Genomic DNA, 20,771 nt, shown 5'->3' on the forward strand with positions numbered 1-20,771 from the left:
TGGAAATTCCAGTGAACTATCCCATCTATGGTCTATTTTGGGACAGGATGGCTACAAGCTGCCTACCCTGATTCAATCAGAATATTTCACATTTTGTAATTTCACCTAATTCTTCTGAAGAAAGAGCTTGTTTGTTTTAAAATTAAGCTTTGCAAGACATTTTGACTAAACTGGCAGATAGTCCCTATCTAGCCAAATACATATAAAATTACTTAGCCTTAATATCGTATTTAATGTAGTCTAAGAAGTCAGATTTTTTAAAACCCAAAAATTGCTTACGGAAAGGGAAAAATGTTGAAGATTTATTTAAATGTCACTTCTAATCAAGTTGATCTATTTTTGTTGTATTTCTTTAACCTCCCACATTTGTTATTACCCAGACTTTCCCATCTCAGTAAATGCCCCACTGTCCACTATCCCAAAACCTAAGATTCTGCTCTTTCCCTTGCTCTCGCCATATCCAATCTAATTAGTAAGTTCTAGCAGTTCTACCCCCAGTGTATATAAATTCATTCATTTCTCTCCACCTCAATAGTCACAACTAAATCCAACTCACTCTCTTTGCCTGGATGCTCTAATCACCAACTGAAATGATATATCTTCTTTCCCCCCGACCCTCAAATAGCAGCTATGATAATATTTTGTTTCAATGTGAATTAGATTATGCTTGATACCTCTTGGCTTCCACTTGAGTAAACCCTATACTCTTTATTAGGCCGACCTTATCTTCTACCACCTTACTTTCTGTCTCTGAATTCTAGGCATACCTAGCCCCTTTGCTTTTCTGAACATGCTAAGATTCTTCCTGCCTCAGGGCTTTTGTATTTGCTGTTTCTTCTAACTGATCTGTTCTTTCTCAGCTTTTCTGTGGTGATTTTTCCTTTTTTTGTCAAGTCTCTGCACAACTGTTACGTCCTTAGAGAAGCCTTTCCTAACCCACCTAGTTAATGGAGTGTTACATACTTCCAACTATTCTGTATCACATGACTATTGTTTTCGTGGTTCTTGTCACAGTCTGAAATTATTTATTATCACTTATTTTAAAAATATAATAAGTGACGACATCCTATTCCCAATGAGATTGTAAGCACCATGAAGAGAGCAGCCACATCTGTCTTCACCACTCTACCTGCTGTCGGTGCCGGGCACATAGTAGGACTCTGTCAACATATGCTGAGCAGATGGTGCTAGGAATATTGAAAATTGTTAAGAGAGGTAAATTAATGAAATGAAACTCTACTTTCTACTCCAGCCCAAGTTGGAGTAAACACAAGTAGTGAGAGTAGTTGCATAAAAGAAAATTGCCAGTAAGTTCTAATTTAGTAATAATAAAGAAACATCCCATCAATACTGCTTTCTTCAGAAGGAAATCCTATTAGTATTTTATAACTTTAATCTCTGTCAAGTAAATGGTGTTCTCTGGCTAAGGATTTTGAGCATGAAGTCATAAATTTGAAAGGAAATCGCAGCATAAGAATAGTAGTTAATACTGTTATGATACAGACCAGCTAGAAACTCAGTCATGGCACTTATTTATGGAAGGTTCTTGTGACTTTTTTTTTTTTCTTCCCTACCGAGTCAGATATTCTATGAAATGTGCTGATATCAGATATTCCTTCTTGATTTATGTTCTTTAGTCTTATTGTTGCTGGTATTTGGAAGCTCTCTTGTCTTTTGTTAAAACAGCCATGTCTATTGATAACTTATCAGGGAACAGAGTTGTTCTTCATAGGTATTTGGACACTTAGGTAGCTGGAGATAAGTGAGAAGTATTATGTGGAAGAATGGAGTAAAGGATGTTAAGTTATGTAAATAACATTTACCCCAAAGGTAACCTGAAACATGTTACACATATTGTCAAGCCAAACATGTCTTCTGAACATTTTTCAGTTACTAGTAACTTTATCTTCATCTTCTCATTTAATTCCAATTTTGTTGCTGCTTTCTAGGAACTATTATTCTAAAGCTTTGTCATATTTAAGTTATGTCTCCCCACCCCCACCCTGCCCCAATACAGATTATTATGCCCTTTTTGGTACCATATGCCATGGATGTGAGTTTCCCATAGAAGCTGGCGACATGTTCCTGGAGGCCCTGGGCTATACCTGGCATGACACTTGCTTTGTATGCTCAGTAAGTAAACTCTTATTTCTAAATTAGAGGAGCACAGTATGGCCACTTTTAGCCTAAGCACTAAATGGAAATAACAGTTCTTGTATCTTTGAATCCTTCACACATAAAAGCATTTTTACCGTGATTTTGAAAGGTGTTCATTGAAAGTTCTGACATTTTTTTGAATTATTTGGCACAGAATAAGATGCTTTAGAGAAAATCTTGTTTTTAATAAATTTGTGTTTATAAGGAGAAACTACATATTTCTTAAAACAGTAAAAGTCCTTTACATTTTTTTAAAAATTCTGTTTTATTGGGGTGTTTTTAGTAATTTTTGGAAACATGGGTACCTGAAATAGAAACAAACAATTCTAATCAGAGGGGGAGACGAACCATGAGAGACTATGGACTCTGAGAAACAAACTGAGGGTTCTAGAGGGGATGGGGCTGGGGGGATGGGCTGGTCTGGTGATGGGTATTAAAGAGGGCACGTTCTGCATGGAGCACTAGGTGTTATATGCAAACAATGAATCATGGAACACTACATCAAAAACTAATGATGTGTGATTAACATAACATAATAAAAAATATTCTGATAAAAAAAGAAACAATTCTAAAAATCTATTGTTGAATTAAGAGTGGAAGCAAACTATATGTTGATTTGCTTCCTTCCTTAGCAGTAGTCCGTGAATATTTTTTCTTTTTAAGACTATAATAGAATGTAGTGATGTATTTACCTATTTTGTCTGATATCTTAATATTTTTGGTTTTATTTTTAATGATGAGGATAACTGTAGAGATTCACATTTACCCTAAGACTTTTATTTTTAATGATTTTATTTATTTATTTGAGAGAGAGAGAGTGAGAGAGGAAGAAAGAGTGAGAGAACATCCATGAGTTAGGGGAGAGGGGCAGAGGGAGAAGCAGACTTTCTGCTGAGCAGGGAGCCCAATGCAGGGCTTGATCACAAGACTCTCAGATCATGACCTGAGCTGAAGGCAGACACTTAACTGAATGAGCCACCCAGGTGCCCCCTTGAGACTTTTTTTAAATTTAGAAAGTATATATCCAATAAAGATACTCTGTTCAGATGTTTGATTTTTTTATTAGATTTAATATATCTAATAGTTTTCAATACCCATCGTATGAAGGGAAAAAAGTAATGTTAATTGAAGTCAAATGATTTCCCCAAACATTACCTGGTTGACTATTAAATTCATCTTGTTTACTTCTTCCATTTCTTAGACTTCATGAGATCTATAAAATGCAACAACTTTTAGCAGATTTGCCTTCTCCTGTTCTCTGGTAGAACTGTTTTATTATACTGTTGTTGTTGTTTTTATTATACTGTTATACTTAAGAAAGACAATAGGAAAGACAAGAAGACATAAATGCAGATAGTAAGTAGACTGTATAATCATCCGGTAGCCAGATGTTGACCAGGGTTTTTACTACAAGGAACAAAGAAATGAATTAAAAAGAATTCTCAGGTATTCTGTGCTGATGTGTTTGGGAGCTTGGGAATATTGGGCAAAGCAATTGTATCGTATTTTCATTTTGAGTGCTTTGGTTCCCTACCACAGGAGGCAAATTTAGAGCATTGATGAGCATTTGAGAAGAGAAATTACATTTAATGTGACCTCTTTGTTTTCTTATTAGGGCCTAGTAAAGAAAAATAATGATCAGTGATTTAAATAAATTAGAATACATTCGAGGAAAAAGTCATTCTTCATTGCTTTTGAAAAATTACATGAAATATCATAGTAATCATTACATGTCAGTGTCTAATACAACCAACGAAAGTGCTTTGTCTTTTTTTATTCTCTCAAAGTTTTATTTATTTATTTATTTTTATTTTATTTTATTATGTTAGTCACCATACATTACATCCTTAGTTTTTAATGTAGTGTTCCATGATTCATTGTTTGCTTATAACACCCAGTGCTCCATGCAGTACGTGCCCTCAATGCCCATCACCAGGCTCACCCATCCCGCCACCTCCCTCCCCTCTAAAACCCTCAGTTTGTTTCTCAGAGTCCGTAGTGTCTCATGGTTCATCTCCCCCTCCAATTTCCCCCCCTTCACTTTTCCCTTCCTTCTCCTAATGTCCTCCATGCTATTCCTTATGTTCCACAAATAAGTCAAGCAGAGAAAGTGCTTTGTCTTATCCACCAAGTGGAAAAGTCATTTTCCCCTTTTAGGCATATTTGAAAAAATAATAATATTCTTTTAAATAATGCTTCTTTTTCAGGTATGTTGTGAAAGTTTGGAAGGTCAGACCTTTTTCTCCAAGAAGGACAAGCCACTTTGCAAGAAACATGCTCATTCTGTGAATTTTTGAAAGTCAACAGTTCAGGCAGGGGAGGAGAAGAGATTCGAAGAGAAAGAGGAGAATTGGGATTACCAATTAATTTTTAGATTTAATATTTATGGGAATTTTGAAAAATAATAGTGGCCCTGAAGGGATAAATTCCAGCTTTAAAAACCAAGTCTATGAGGAAATATTTGGCTTCATAAAGTAGAGAGACAGTTTGGCATTTATAAGATTACTTTTTTCCTGTATTTTCTGCCCATAAAATAACTTTTATAAAAACCAATTTCCTGGTTGACTATTAAATTCATTATAGAATAAATTAGTGAAGAATTAAATTTTAGAATAAAAACCTCTAACATCTATGCTGAATTAATTATACTTTCTTTCCTTATTAGGTAGTTCTGAGTAAATCTGTAAAAGGAAATGAAAATTGCCTTACACTCTATCAATAAGTAAAATGTATTTTTTAAAAAAATAGTGCTTGTCTTTAAAAGGAAATAGGAGTTTAAACAGAATTTTATCAGTAGTAGGTGTCAGTTTTTAAAAACTGTATGTACTTTTTTTGTCTTACTGATCAATCCAGTAGGAAAGACTAAGATTTTCCATCAGAATGTGCCATGCCAATAAGAGATGTTACATATTTCTCTCATCCACCCCCCACAAAAGCCACCACATTGCTTATAAATTTCAGATTTTTACCTTTTATTAAAATATGGCCATTTCTATTCATTGTGTATGCTTTATCACCTATATTAGTCAAACTCCCATTTTTTTCCCCTTCCCTCATGCTGAGGTCAAGAGAGTAAGTAGAAAAGAGTGAGGTTAGGAATTATGGGAAATCAGAGGAGGACTGTATTCAAAAATTTTAAAAATTCTCCCCTTTTCAGACAGTGAATCCATTAGATCAGTTTCAGATTTGTACTACTGACTGATAAAGGTTTGACAACTCTCTTTGCAAAATAATTTTTTCTTTAGTTCTACATTAGAAAAGTAAAAGATTGGCTTGGGGATGTGATAAAATCTAAGGTTTTTTTTTTTTCTTTTAGTAGTTCTCTCTCAGTAATAAATAAACCACTTCCAAATGTGATCACGAAGTTTAGAAAGCTTTTATTCCCAGAGGTTGGTAGTATAGGAGGGGAACGTGATCAATTACTCAGACTGGCTCGTTATTTGTTTTCTTTATTTGGGGAAACAATTATATAGATAACCCATGAAGACAGAGCAACAATTGTGAAATTGTGACTCCTATTGATATTTGCCCAGTGAGAAAACAGATTATGACATTTGATAGTTTTTCTCTTTGTTTCCAGAATGGATGAAAGCCCACGATCCCACTAAGTTAAAAATATCAATGTGTCTGGGGCAAGGTGCTTTCAAAGTTGAGACAGAACCCCAAGTCCTCCCTGCCCCGTAACTCACGAACAACTTCATTTCCATTGTGCGCACGTTTGTTGTAGAGGGAGGTTTTAGGCTCAAATATTTGTTTAACCTCCCTAAGAACTTTTCAAGTCATCTGTCCTGAAAGCTGTTAATTTATGGTCTAGCAGATTTATATTATATGCAGATAATAACTAAGTGGGAATCAAAGCATGAGGAGGGTGACGTGAAGTGGCTTCAGCAGTAGCAACCCTGAACTACCTCCTCACCCTGCATCTGTAGGGAGGCAGGAAGTTTGACTTTTGAGATAAAGTCCTGGAACTGAATTGTGCCCTCTTTCTCATTGCTGCTGAAACCACCTGTAGAGTTCATGTGAGTTGTCACATAGCTTCGCGTCAGTCTCTTGCTTTACACGATACAAAATAAATTGGTGATTTTGTTTGGATGTAGTAGAGATGATTTTTTTTTTTTTGGTTGTTTAGTTTTGCCTTTATAGAATCTATGCCAAGATAGTATTTGAAAAGTCAGTGACATTTGGGTATTTCCTTTCCAGAATTTTATTTGACCTGGATTTCTTATTAAGTTATATTACATTAAGGATATCATTTTTATTAGACTCTTCTTTGTGCACATTATTTCATGGAGCATAATGTTGCATTCCTCTAAATTTTATCCCTAAAAAGAAAACATTGCTTCCTAATTTATCATTTTGTCTTTGTGCTTTGTCCTTCTCCTTTGTGGCAAAGCTTTCTATCTGTTCTAAAACAGTTAATTCTGTGAAATAAATATTGACTATAACCCAGAAGAATCTCTGTATTTCCCAGTGGGGAATGAATGCCATATTTAATACTCCAGCGTTAATCTTTTAATAACTGGCAGAGCACTTTATTCTTCTGGTGAGTTCCCTGAATATTTATTTTTCTGATTATAAATATTCTATGTCAGTAGCATTTTTTTTTAATTATTACCTCTTTACTGTAGAGCATTTACTTTTAGTCTTTCTTGATGTATATTTTGGAACGCTGTACTTAGTATAATACAGATTAAAATTACAGTATATAACTCTTTTAAACGTCCTTTACTTTATTTCCCTGATTCAAAGTATTAGTGATAGATTCCAATTTATAACATTTTTCTAGACTTACAAGGGCTGAATGTTGCCCGCTAGAATGGTAGCCTAGACAGGATCCCCACTGCTTATGCTTATCATAGCATACATATTTCTTGTTGATTCAGGTTACATTTAGAGTCTAAAACTAAAGCCTAGTCATTTGGTCACAGTATGAAGACAAATAGAAATAAGAGTTTAAATCTTCAAAATATTAGTGTAGCCTATGGTTAAAAATATCTAGAACAAAATGTTTTCATGGTGCCATTTTCAAGGGGTAGTATATCAGGAGCACTTTTATAGAAAATAAGTCCTTCCTGTCCTTTGTTCAAGTATGAATCTAGTGTTATATTCACAGTTTTGTGAGGTTTGGAGCTTTTTAAATCATCTCTATTGAAAGGAGAGGCTTTTCAGACATAAGGGAAAGGAAAACAGTGAATAATTTGACAAATCTAGTGCGGCTTCAGTTTGTCATCCTTCTCCTCCAAATGTTTTAAGATATTGGGTTTGGATTCTCAAAGTATCATTTGCCTTATCTGTTAATCTCTGTTTTCTGTTTCTTTACATTTTTACATTTGTATACATCTGTACTGTTTTGCTTTTGGATACATTTTCTAATTAAAAACCACGTGAGAAATATAATCAGTGTAGTTATACCTTAATGTTCACATAATAAATAAATGGCTGCAGTGATATAAACAAGCTCTCCTGGTTTTTCTTTTTTGGGTGGCAAGTGGTTTTCATTGGAGTCATCATGGGAATAAAATAGTGTTCACAGGACAGGAAGAGAAGTAATGATTCTCAGGAGAATCCCTCTTTTATGATACTCACCTATGAAAATGTCCCAGAAACAAAACATTTGAAAAGATTGTCACATTTGTTCTACTTTAATCCATTTTTATGCTCTGCATGTAGCATGTACACAATACGTGTTTGTAAATTAATACATAAATAAGCCCCATTGTTTTAGAAAATGTTTATTGCTGAAAGTGTTTATTGGAATAATGTGTCATACCAAGCACTGTATTGTATCATATACCATACTGAAACAACATCAGTCATCATCTACATTTTCATGCTTTAATCAACCAGGTTACATTACTTCATGGTTAACTCATCCTGAGTTAACATTTCTATAACCAGGTAGGCTCATCTATTCCTCATTTGTTTATTGGTTTGAGTAAGATTTTTTTTCTAACTGTATAAAGTTAAGAGGAATGTTTCTGTTGCAGGCTGTCTATTGGAAATAAAAGACAAATTCAAGTCTATTTGCTCACAGTATATTAAACTCCAGAAGCCAAACTTATAAGGGCATCAAGACTGCGTTTGACATTTTAATAGCTGCTGTTTGGTTTCTATCAATCACGTCATTGCACATTAAAATGCACCAACAAAATAAGAGATCTGTCATTCCTTCGTTAAGAAACAGTAATCCAGTACAAGATTTATAGGCTTAAGACTCAACAGTGTGTGTTCACAGTAAATCCCCATTCAGTGCTCAAACCAGAAACAAGCCTCCCTGTCGTTCAGTGTTTTCTGGTCAAAATGTCCCCAATATAAGATTATCAAAGGTTTTCTTACAGAACTACATATAAAATCCTTTTTGCCAGCAAAAGCTTAATTTAGGTTGGCGGTTTCCCTTTCTGAGTACTCTCAGACAAGATCTTGGTTATATCAGAAACACATAGGTACTGATGTATTATTAGCGGGCCTGGTGTTAATTAGGGAGAATTACCAGAAATAGTTTGCTTCGTGGGAATTTATTACAGAATCACACTTGACTGATGGCAGAATAGGAGTTGCTGAGAGAGAGCAGCTCCCACTCATAACCACTAATTAATAGGGTGCCAAAATTCTGCAGAGAAGGTTTCATCCCAAGTGTGGGAGCCGCACAAGGAAAATGGTTCCTTTGCAGTATTTAAAATTTAAAAGAGGAAAGGGGCTAGGACGCATGGCTACCCAACAGAAATCTCAGACTGATACAGTTTTGTGTTGTACTTATGAATGAGAGCATTTAAGTCGGGAAGCGCTGAGCCCGAAAGTTTGTGAAAGAATCCCTTTCCCTCCAAAGGTCAAAAGTAGCCTGTATATTTATTATACTGAGGAGATATGCAAAGGTATTTTTAACGTGGCATGTGTCTGATTCCCTCAAGTGTTCATTTTATGAGGAGAGCTTAGAACAAACCATTTGTCTTTGGCGTACTATTACTGAACTTTTACTCTTTATTCCATGATTTAGAAGCTGTCTGCGTAGGTGGCAAGATTACATCAGTGATTAGTAAGAAAGGTGTGGCTTCCACACCTTGAACCCAGAGTTGAGGAAAAACAAGGTGTGTTTAGTGATTGGCACTGAAGGCAGAGCACTGGGGGAGGCCTTTTAATGAAAGTTGGCCAAGAAGGCCATTCTTTTCACTGCGCTTGTAACGGCATGTAATCACGTACAATAAAGCTGGGAGCCATTGCTTAGTGTGGAAGAATAAAGCATTTCCATGTCACAAAGCCACTGATCACTGACCTCAGGGAGAAAATAAAACAACTTATAATTCACAGAGAGTATAATTTTTCAATTTCTCTTGAGGCAGTATAGTTCCCAAGGAAAATGACTTCTGTTTCAGGCCTGTGGACTGACTGACGTGGTCTCTAATGCATCCGTGTTTCAAAGGACAAAGTTTCTGTTTAATAACTGGGTTCCAAATTAGTTTTTCATCATGTTCTAATTGTCACATTTGCTCTCTGGTTCAAATATACTTAGGTTTGTTTTTTCTTCTTTGTCCCCCCATTTTTCCTTTGCTTGTAAAGCACACACAGCTGGTGTGCTATTCTAAGCACTTACTCAAAAATACCATTGTTTGTTTAAAGTATTTTAGGAGACTATAATATCTTCAGAGCTGTATTTTGATTTTTTTCCCCTTAGTGTATCACTGATACACCAAACTTCCCTTGGTAAATAGGAAAGTAACTTGAACTCCGGTGACTTATCATACCAATATTAGTTTTTGTGTAAATAGAAATCTTTGCTTAGGTGACCATATATTGAGGTCATCTGACCCCAGACATTTTCTCTATTCCTGTTTGCTTGAGAATCCTGACAATCTCAAGCCTCCTTAGTTGAGTGAAATGGAGAGCAAATGAACTTTGAAATATAAATTAAAGTAATACAAGCTTTATCAACTGAACCTTATCATTTATTCTGCTCTGAAATTATTACACTACTGCTTAATAATTTCTCTGGTACCATTATAAACGCTTTAGATAAAAATGAACTTAATAAACAAGTTGAGGCACCAAAGTAAACCCAGGACTTCTGCCCCAAGAAAAGGTATAAATCAATGATGTGAATCTGTGAGTTTGCTTATGCCTGACTATCCAGGAAGTTATAGATGATCTTTAACAATATCAACATAGTATAGATGGTGAGAGTATATATAAATGAGAGCTTGGGGGAAAGTGTGTTTGATTATGCCTGGTGGACCAGACTGGGTCCAATTGGGAGGCCAAAATCACACCGAACTCAGCAAGAGAAGTTTAAAGAATTATTATGCTATGGTAGGAGAATAACTGAAAATGTAAAGAGAACTCAAAGGCTAACCTAAGATTGAGAGAGAGGACCCAAGGAAGAACAACCTTCCGATGAGTACCCTTCCCCATGGCTGGAGGTCAGACTTTGTTGGAGGAAGTGTGGTTGCAGCCCACTGAATGACACAGAAGTTCTCTGGTTGCTGAGGCCAACCAGAGCTGTTCTCCCATTGCCAGGCACAAAGAACCCTCCAGAATGCAGGTAAGCCCAGGTTGGGTCACCAGGTTTAGGTGGGTGGGTGTGCACAGGGAGTTGGAGTGTTGCTGTGGCCTAAAATACACAGTATCTGCATCAAGAGGGCTGCGGCAAGGTGGCCACCGGCCCCAGCCAGGTGTATGAAATCACCGAGCGACTGTGCATTCTGGAAGCTCAGCTGGGGCAGAGCTCCACCAGATGCACCCCCCCCCCGCCGCCCCCACAGGCACCATGGATGATCCAGGCAGCTGGAGCAAGGAAAAGCAAAATGCAGCACCTGGACCCAGGAAGAGGAGCTCCTGACTTCTGCCCTGTTCCTTTGTCTCCCTTGGCCGACAGTTGACAAAGCTTAACACTGCTCACCGTAAAGGAGAAACGCTCAAAGAGTCCAGTTCACTATCACGGGACAGGCTCTGAAGGATGAATTTGGAAGTGAACACCAATACATTGATAACAGGCACTTCTGTGTATAAAATGAAAACTTTATATTCTTTTTCTTCTTAAGATTTTATTTATTTATTTGACAGCGAGACATCGAGAGAGGAAACACAAGCAGGGGGAGTGGGAGAGGGAGAAGCAGGCCTCCCGCTGAGCAGGGAGCCTGATGCGGGACTGGGTCCCAGGACCCCGGGATCATGACCTGAGCCGAAGGCAGACGCTTAACCAACTGAACCACCCCAGCGCCCCTAAATAACTTATATTTCTTATGCTGTCTTTGTACTTCGTGTGGTATATTACCTGTCACGCTAGGGTACACTAATTCGCTGTAAGTTTCTAATAACTGGAGAAACGGAGAGTCAAGTATTTTTAACCCAAATACTGGAGATGAGTAAATGAAAACTCCGAGAAATGATTCTCAAAAAACATACAGTTGTAAGTGGCAAAGCTCACACTTAGACTTTTTACCAGATTAGAGAGAACATTTATTATTTCATCCACATGGTCTCAGAGTCCCTCTTATTAATAAGGGACAATTCTCATATGTTCAGTGAGTAAAGGACAGGTTTAGCAATTACTTAATTTTGACAGACTACGTCAAAAAAGCTGTATCCGTCTGATTCGCACAGTTGCCTGGGACGTCTGTGGGCGGACCATGCGCCCCCTTCACAGGTGCTCTTTGTGCCCTGATTAGCCCTCTCCGTTGGCTGTTCTTTGTGCTTTCGCTACATGGCAAAGAAGCACAGGAATACTGAGAGTCGGTCGGAGGTGCGGATAACACCAAACGTGGAACCAGACAAATGAGAAGGCCGTAGGAACTGCGGTGACAGTGACTTGTGCCCACGCAGGTGAACAGTACCTATTTATAAGATGTCGGAAGGCAAGTCAGGATGGCCGGCACCCAGTTCGTCCCTGTGTGATGCAGTTAGTTCCAGGCCGTGAGTGTCAAGAGTGGAGGATGGAAAAGGTGAGGCCTCGGGGAGAAACTGCACATATGTCCAATTATTCTGACAAGGTTGCCTAAGATTCTTTTTTTTTTTTTTTCACTCAATTGAAACGAAATCTCTCTGCTGTTCGGTAATGGCAGGCACCGCCGCTAAGTCCACTAAGGCATAGCTGGAAAATCCCAGCTGCCCTCACATCTGTTTTGTATGACCTTTCAATCATCAGCAAATACTTCTGCCACTAGGAATGGGAGTCTGCGGAGGATACGGCTCTGTGGCTTTCTAAGCTATCACTATGGAAAACATATTGACACAAAATTCACGCATGCCATGCACCATGCCCAGAAATTACAGACTCGTCTGAGCGGTGTTAAGGTTTTGACCTATCAAGAGTGCTCACACCTGCTTCTTACAGTCAAGTTGTTAATCCTTTGTTCAGAAAATGAAACATATTTATGAAATATGTGAGTGGGCTTTTATGGCTTAAGACTTAAGTGGTTAGGATCTTCAACTGGTTCAAACTAAAATAACGTTGATGAAATAGCGTGTTTTAAGACTTCGAACGATTACATTTATTCTACGTCAGAAACCTGTGTGACTTGACTTTCAGATTCTTTGAGAACCATGACTTAGTTACAGTGCTTGCTTGAGTTCCAGGTTGTAAGGAAGTGTTCTGAAAATAAAAAAGGGGGAAATATCACTTAGGAATCTCTTGGAAGGATGGTAATAAAGTTCACTCTCACAGGAATTATGACGGGCAACCAACGGAAAATGTGTGAGTTCAGTTTACCTCAAGACCACCTTAGGCTGTTGTCAAAGGAGAGCATTAATGGCTATAATGAATATAGGAATTATATGTAAATATACGTGTCAAGTGCTGAAAGAGAGCAGACTGCGTAGGTGGTACATGGGCGCTGGCATTGACAGACCTGTGTGTGAGTCTCCGTCACGCTCAGCTTGAACTTACAAGAGGGCTATACAGGCAAGCTAATCATTTGGGTCACCTCCAAATCAGTGGTGTTGCATTCTTTGTTATTTTTATTCGACGTTTAACACAGAGGGAAGACTGAGCACTTTGTTGGCAGGGAAGGAGGAGGTGTAGAATGCCTGGAAGCAGAGATCCACCCCTAACATGCTCTGACCCACTTAGCTCTCCCTTATACTTGTCCACCCTACTCAGCAAAGGAGCCCTGAGCCAGGATTCAGCTGGTGTTGCTCCAGAACCTCCCTTAGGAGTCTCTATCCCTGACTCTAAGGTGCTTATCAAAGTATCCCATCAATTCCCATGAAGTTCTTTCCTCAAGAATTGACCTAGTAAATGACAATTTTCTCCATCTCATAATGTTTCCTGTGATGTTTTAAAGCTTCTCCCGGACTGGCTCCCTGGGCAATTGACCAGTGGGCCAACTTCTTTGACTGGTGTTCCCTCACTTAAGAGCCTTCCAATCTTGGAAAAGCTACAGAACTTGGTTGAGCCTGTGTTTTTTGTTTTGTTTTGTTTTCTTTAGTGTGTCCTTTCACCCTCTCAGAGGATAGCTCTCCAGGGTATTGGAGAGTTGTCACAATGCTTAAATGAGACTGTGTATGTGAACATCCAGAGCTACATACGACCTATCCAGCCTTTTCTCGAAGAGATAATAAGAAATATTACTCAAAAAACAGATTCAACTTGTTAATCCTTGGTTCAGAAAATAAACCTTTTATGAAATATGAGAACGAATGAATAGCTTAAATTTTAAGCCTTCCAAAATAAATTTGAGAATTGCTATCAACTATCTCAGAAATTCACAATGCACATTTAAGCTGAGTTGTCTTGCCATGAAGAATAAAAATAATTAAGTTTTACCTATGTATTTCCCAAATATATTTGGCCATGAGCCTCTTTACTTAAAGAAAATCTATCAATACCTTATCCTACGTAATACAATCTGGGAAATACTGGCTTACCCTTTCTCCCTTTTTCATGGTAAATGTCCTGAATTGTGCTTGTCTTTGCATTTTAGACCAGTGGTTCTCAAACTTTAGTGAGCTGTTGCAATGAGATTTATTGAGCCCCACCCCCAAAGTTTCTGATTTAGTTGGTCCGGAGCAGAAAAACCTGCATTTCTACCAAGTTCCCAGGTGAAGCTGATCCTGCTGGCCTGGAGATCACCTTTGGGGAAGCACCTGTTGTGGATCACTTCTCACTTTATTTTTTATTTATTTATTTTTTTTAAGATTTTATTTATTTATTCATGAGAGACAGAGAGAGAGAGAGACAGAGGCAGAGGGAGAAGCAGGCTCCCAAGGAGCAGGGAGCCCGATGTGCGGCTTGATCCCAGGACCCTGGGATCATGACCTGAGCCAAAGGCAGACGCTTAACGACTGAGCCACCCAGGCACCCCAAAAATATTTATTTATTTATTTTTAAAGATTTTATTTATTTATTCATAAGAGACAGAGAGAGAGAGAGAGGCAGGCTCCCCGCTGAGCAGGGCGCCCGATGCGGGGCTCGATCCCAGCACCCTGGGATTATGACCTGAGCTGAAGGCAGTCGCTCAACCATCTGAGCCACCCCGGCGCCTGATCACGTCTCACTTTAATGTGCAAGTGATCTCAGGATCCTGAGATTCTGACTCGGTAGGACCGGGATGAGGCCAGTAAATGTGCCTTTCTCATCAACTTCCGGTGGATGCCATTGATGCTGTTGGGTCACAGACCACACTTGGAGGAGGGAGGGGGAGCCTTCAGAGACTACAGGTGGAAGCCAACATCTTCTCTCTTCTTGGGTCTAAAATCAGAGACTAGGGTTTCAGTCTAAAAAAGAGAGATAAAGATAAAAAAAAAAAATCTTAGATTAAATAATATCTGCTTGGGGAATTTTGCGGCTTTCTTTCCTCCTTTCTTTCCAGGATTTCTGTGGCCCTCGTGCAAAGCAGAGCACATTCAGCATCCCACACAGACCTGGCTGGTGCCTGCACTTGAGCCCCAAATACCAGCAGTGGATGGGCAACCTTACAAGGTGAGAGAGTAATTAAATCTCATGGTAAGTTTGTGTTTTTTTTCCCCCATCATTCCAGATTAGGAGTGTTAATTTTCCTGAACTTTAAAAATAAACTCTAATGGGGGGCGGGGGGCACTCAGAGGCAGTAAGTTGGAGAATTGGTGCACTGAGTCAGGAGTAAGGGATTTGGGTGTTTAGCCAGGCTGATAATTAATTATTTCTCTGACTCTGGAAATGGCACTTCACCAGTCCTGACCAGACCTTCCTTCTCTATAAAAATTAACTGGATCAGTGGTTTGTACACGTTGTTTGTTTTAGTAACTCTCTTTTGAAACATCTTCAGAACCTCACACATAAAACAGGCAAGAGGTGAACATTGGGCACTTTAATTTTCCAACAGAAATACTTCTAATTTGCAAAACCATCAAAGAAACTCCGGATTCCTCGGGTTCTCAGGGGCAAGATTTGTAAATCACTTAACTGGAAAGCCGCCTAAATTTCTTCCAGTCTGACATGAAACCACCTGTGGGGATTGTGGGTCTGCGCTGATTGATTAACATCCACTCACATTCCCTGCAATGGCTTCGGCTTCTCCCAAACAATAGTTTGGTTTGGGTTTTTGTGTTTAATCATAATTCACTTCTTCAGTGCTTTCCACCCTAAAAGTAACAAGCAAGTTGGGGGTTTTTTGGTTTTCTTTTCTTTTCTCCCCCCCCCCCCGCCCCCACCCTTTAAATGACTGAAAACGACTTCAGTCTGGGAGGGGGAAGGGAAGAGGAGAGGTTGTCTGCAGGCTCCCGGGGTGGTCTGGGAGTTGCTTTGTTTTCTTAGCTGTGCTGTGCAAATGAACTGAAGGTTTAACACTTAGGTGCTGTTTGAAGATATAATACAACAGAGCTCGGAGTAGGGAGTCCAGGACCACCGCCGCCCACCTTGCCCAAGGCCCCTCCGTCCAGCTCTTCTGGGAGCTGCAAAGCAAAAGTTTGTTGCCATGGCTTAGACCTAAACAGACCCATGCCTGTTCTGGTATGTAGATTATGTTCTCCGAGGTTGGCCCTGCTCCCTCATTTTGCGTCCATCTGTGGGACGTACAGGTTTCACTCCTCTACCGCCCACCATTCTACAGCTACAGTTTGTCATATGATATAGTGCCTTTTCACTGACAGACACCTTGGTGTTGGAATTGGCCTATTCCTTCAGCTTTTCCCCAGCTATACTGGAGCCTCTGTCCTCAGGGACCTTGCCGTGGGACCACCTTGCAGGCGTTAATACTTTTCCCACTAAACCTGCTTGGATAGCCGCCAACGTGAATGCTGCTCTCGACAGAGTAATGGAGATTCCAGGGTACCTTGAGGTTTGTTTGGGGGCAAGAGCGCCCAGTATTTCCCCTCTCCTATCACGGTCATCCTTCTCTTTTAATTTCCCATCTCCTCTCACCTCCCCCCAGGTTCTGGGAGACGACTCTCGTTTTAGTTTATTCTAGTACAATGATATTTGGTCCTCTTTTAGAGTTCCTTCCATTTCAGAGGACTCGGGAACAATTTGAAAGACCAGGAGGTCTCCTAAGAAACAGTAAAATAACATTACTTCCAGTTCTACGCAACATAATAGGGAGTTAGAAAATACATATACATTCTATATACATTCTAAATACATATACATCTTAGATGACCAGATGTCACCAGGTTTATATCGGTATAAAGTAGAACTAGCAAGTGAAAATTATAAAACTCACAAAAAGCCCGGATAATTTTCATTAGAACAGCCTCCTGTGTGTGTGTGCATGCCCACACATACACACACACTCTCTATTAGTAGCTGCCGTGATAGCAACTTATTTTCCTGGAAGCTAAGAGAAAGGTGCCACGTGGTCTGCATTCTAAGTTTTAAAAGCTGCAGAGAAGTGTCACTGTGGGAAAACCTCCTGGCCCTGGATTTTTGAAGGAACTTACTGTGTTGATGCTTGTGTGAAAGACCTTGGGTAACAAAAGGGCCCATGTTTTTAAACTCCGAACAGGTAGGAAAGAGCATCATTTGTATACGGTCATTTTTTTTTTTTTAAAGATTTTATTTATTTATTTGAGAGAGAGAGTGAGAGAGAGAGCACAAGAGGGGGGAGCGGGAGAGGGAGAAGCAGACTCCCCACCGAGCAGGGAGCCCGATGTGGGACTCGATCCTGGGACTCCAGGATCATGACCTGAGCCGAAGGCAGTCGCTTAACCGACTGAGCCACCCAGGCGCCCTACAGTCATGTTTTATGTCACTTCTTTGTAAAATATGAAATCTCATCCCAGAAAACATTTCTGCAAGGGACTTGAAAGCATATGGCCCACATATGTTGGCGCCTTATCCACGCGTTCGTATGTTCACTCATTGAGCAAATATGCATCAGAGCGCCTAGAATTTACCATGCCCCATTTTAGTCACTGGAGGTTTAGCACAGGTCTCTACCGTCCTAAAGCTTACATTCCAGTCAGGAGAGACACAACGCACAAGGTAGAAATTAAACAGAGAACCAGACGGCAAATGTTTCACAGAGGGTGAAGAGAGAAAAGGGCGTGTAGGTGTGGGCAAACCAGACAGGAAGGGTAGGAGGGAAGGGGCCAAGTGGCTACTGGGGAGAAGGCTGTCCCGGGGCAGGGAAAAAGCCTGGCATGTTTAAAGAACAGCAAAGAGCCAACGGCTAGACTAAGTGAGAAAGAGAGAAACTAGGGAGGGCCAAAGGAGCGGATAGAAAGGGCCCCACAGGTCCTAGTAGGCCTTTTGAAAGACTTTGGCTTTCACATTCATTGTAAATAGTTAACAAGTCCTTCAGGTTGTTGTACGTAATTCTCTCTGTCTCTCTCAATCCCCACTTCAGAGGCACGTCTTTGGCAACGGGTGGACCGCATTCCCCTGTGAGTGAATGAAGGCCTGAGTGTGTCTGCAGCGTTTCTAACCACCTTTGCTTTTACTGTGATTTGCTCACAGGGCAGGGCTTCCTGAACATTCTATTTTTGGCTTGTAAGAGAAATTATGTAGTTCTCATCTTGATGAAATTTCACAAGTCTGGACTCCCTCTAATTTCTGTAAGACAAAATGTAGCAGTCTCCAATGTTCCTTTTCTTGTTTCTTATGGTTTCTGGGCCCGGAGGAACCTCTTTCTCCTAGGACCAGCCGTATCATGAGATGCGCCCTTCATGACCCCATGCTCACATCAGCTCTTAGGCACTGGGAGGGGCTTCCCACGGAACAATTCTCAAGGGCCGGAATGAGTGGGAAGTACGTGAGATGACCAGATGTTACGTGGCTGAAGGCACAGGTTAAATAGATGTACCTATATCCACAGGTGAAGGGAATAACCCCTGCCTCCTTCCTCCAAGCCCCTGAGAAAGGTATGGTGAAATTGCACTTGAAATTTGAAATCGGAGACTCTTGCGTTTTATCTGTTCCACTGATTGTCTGCTGTCGTAGAGACCTGCACAACTTAGGGGAAGTCGCCTTGCAATCCCCACCCCAAACATCTTTGTCCAGGAACATAACTACAGGAGCGGGTTAGAGGTACAAGCCTCGTGTGAACGTGTGTGTGCTGAGAGTGGGAGGCCTCAGAGGCTTGGTCTTGGTGTTGGAGGCTTCTTCACTGGTAGTGGGGGGTATGAAGCGATGGTGTGGCTGCCCCCCCAGACCTTGTCTAGTAGAGTCAATGAAATGCTGCTCTCCTCCCTCCTGCCCTTTGCTGGTCTTCTTGAGTTACTGTCCAGCAGGACAACATTCACCTGTTCTTCAAACTTCTTTCTGGCCACATAACAAAGATTTCAAACTTTTACAGACCGTTCCCTCGAAGTATACGGAAGAATGTTTTATTCTCATGACTGCATTTTTTTCCTTCTGGACTCAGGGTGCATCTTGTGCGTTTGCCAATTTGCACGGCCAGTTCTTACGGCTTCAGAAGCCATGTGAATGGTGAGCAGTTGATCATTTATCCCAAGCAAGGAAGGCTCACCGCTGTGTGTCCTCCATTCCCACCAGCCCTGACCGATTATTCCTCCAAATAAGCCCCAAACACTTCTCTCTCACTCTGTTTCCAGATCACCACCTCCATGTGACATCATGGGAACTTAGTGCAAATAAATCTCCAGAGAAACCAATGCTGGACAGATATTGAAATGGATTGCCGCAGGAGGGCATTACTTATCTCCTTAGAGAGCAACGTTTATCACAAAAGCAAGGCTTTGACGAGAAACACTCCTGGGGCTTCCACGGACCTTGGTGTATCTACAGTATTTCACCATCAAGTCTGGACAGAGCCCAGAGCAAAATTAGAGCAGGATCTTATTAGCTGTTCAGAACTAGGGCCATGTTTTGGGGTACAAGAGGAAGCAGCTGTGATCCTACATTCTCGTTATTATTATTGATGCTGCTATTGTTATTTAACCAGCAGGATAGACGAGGTTCCTACTTGTGGCTGCTGAAATCGTTCCATGTGGGTATTAAAAAAACAACCTTTAAAAATATACCCTTTTTCGGGGCACCTGGGTGGCTCAGACGGTTAAGTGTCTGCCTTCGGCTCAGGTCATGATCCCGGGGTCCTGGGATCGAGTCCCACATCGGGCTCCCTGCTCAGCGGGAAGTCTGCTTCTCCCTCTCCCACTCCCCTTGCTTGTGTTTCCTATCTCACTGTGTCTCTTTCTGTCAAATAAATAAAATCTTTAAAATATATATATACATAACAATAAAAAATTTAAAAAAATAATAAAATATATATATAAACCTTTTTTTCTAAATTGAAATTATCCTCTGTGGAAGTTTTGTATCCCTGCCAGGGGCCTTGATGGCTTCATCCGTGGCACGGTGCTTAAAACTAATCAAAAATGGAAACCTATACAATTTCTGAGCATGTTCTCTTTTCAAATAATTTCACTCTTTCTGAGGTTAGAATTTGAAAAGGGGAGTTGATCATTTTCAATACATTCTCTGAAATTCAGGATGAGACAAGAAACAAGAGACAGAAAAAAAAAAAAAATTCCTGGTGACAAAAACAAATGCTTACTGAGCCCAAGGCGGAGAAGGCCCTTCAGACGGAGCTGGTCTGGAAGGGCTGCATCCCAGAGCTGGCTGGTAGACTGGCCGTGAGATTTCTGCAGCATCCAGGAGAGCAGCCCATGGAGAAAAAAGGCACTGGGGGAGGACAAACATGTGCTCGAAGATACTCCCAGCCTGGAAGGAATCGGGGGGAAGGTGGGGGACCAACCATTTAACAACCCAGAAGGCAGGAATTTGTGACTTTATTTTAAAGCTAGGGGAAACGGAGACACAAAATAGTTAAGTAGCTTTCACAAGGTAGCAAGTGACAGAATTGAAATTTGTACCAAGGTCTCTTTCTGCAAAGCCTGTTTTCTTAGGCCTTCATCTATGAATCAGGAGTGTTGGACTCAGTTGCTGATTCCAAGAACATGATGAAAAGAAAATGTGTTTGGGACCCTAAAATAAGTCTGAGCTCCGTGACAGAATCTTGACTATCAGGATTTTTATCCTTTATTTCGAACTGGAAACCAGCAGCAGCCTAGCGACCTGCCAGTTGGAAGTGTTATATGGCCATCAAGTCGTAAAAATTTTAAATGTTGCCAACTATAAAAATTCAGAAGATTGTATACTCAAAGCCGTAATTCTATCTTGTCTCAAAGATTTCGCAGCTTTTGGAGGACCTGGGTGGTGCAGTCAAGTGCCCAACTCTTGATTTTGG

At 40.2% G+C, this 20,771-nt stretch overlaps 1 protein-coding gene across 7 annotated transcripts in view; it reads left to right on the forward strand.

Annotated features, from left to right (window-relative positions):
• PDLIM5 (PDZ and LIM domain 5) overlaps positions 1-7,614 on the forward strand; it is a 202,853-nt gene extending 195,239 nt beyond the window's left edge. For all 7 annotated transcript variants that reach the window (XM_064584820.1, XM_045880735.3, XM_045880736.3 and 4 more), the window contains 2 exons: positions 2,018-2,133; positions 4,365-7,614. In XM_064584820.1, the coding sequence (XP_064440890.1) occupies positions 2,018-2,133; positions 4,365-4,454 (206 nt within the window). In that variant the 3' untranslated portion in view covers positions 4,455-7,614. The remainder of the gene's footprint in view (positions 1-2,017; positions 2,134-4,364) is intronic.
• The last annotated feature ends 13,157 nt before the right edge of the window (positions 7,615-20,771 follow it).

This window comes from Mirounga angustirostris, unplaced genomic scaffold (genome assembly GCF_029215605.1).
Source record: "Mirounga angustirostris isolate CCGP_5_RB_7025 unplaced genomic scaffold, mMirAng1.0.hap1 SCAF_2, whole genome shotgun sequence".
Lineage (NCBI taxonomy): Eukaryota > Metazoa > Chordata > Mammalia > Carnivora > Phocidae > Mirounga > Mirounga angustirostris.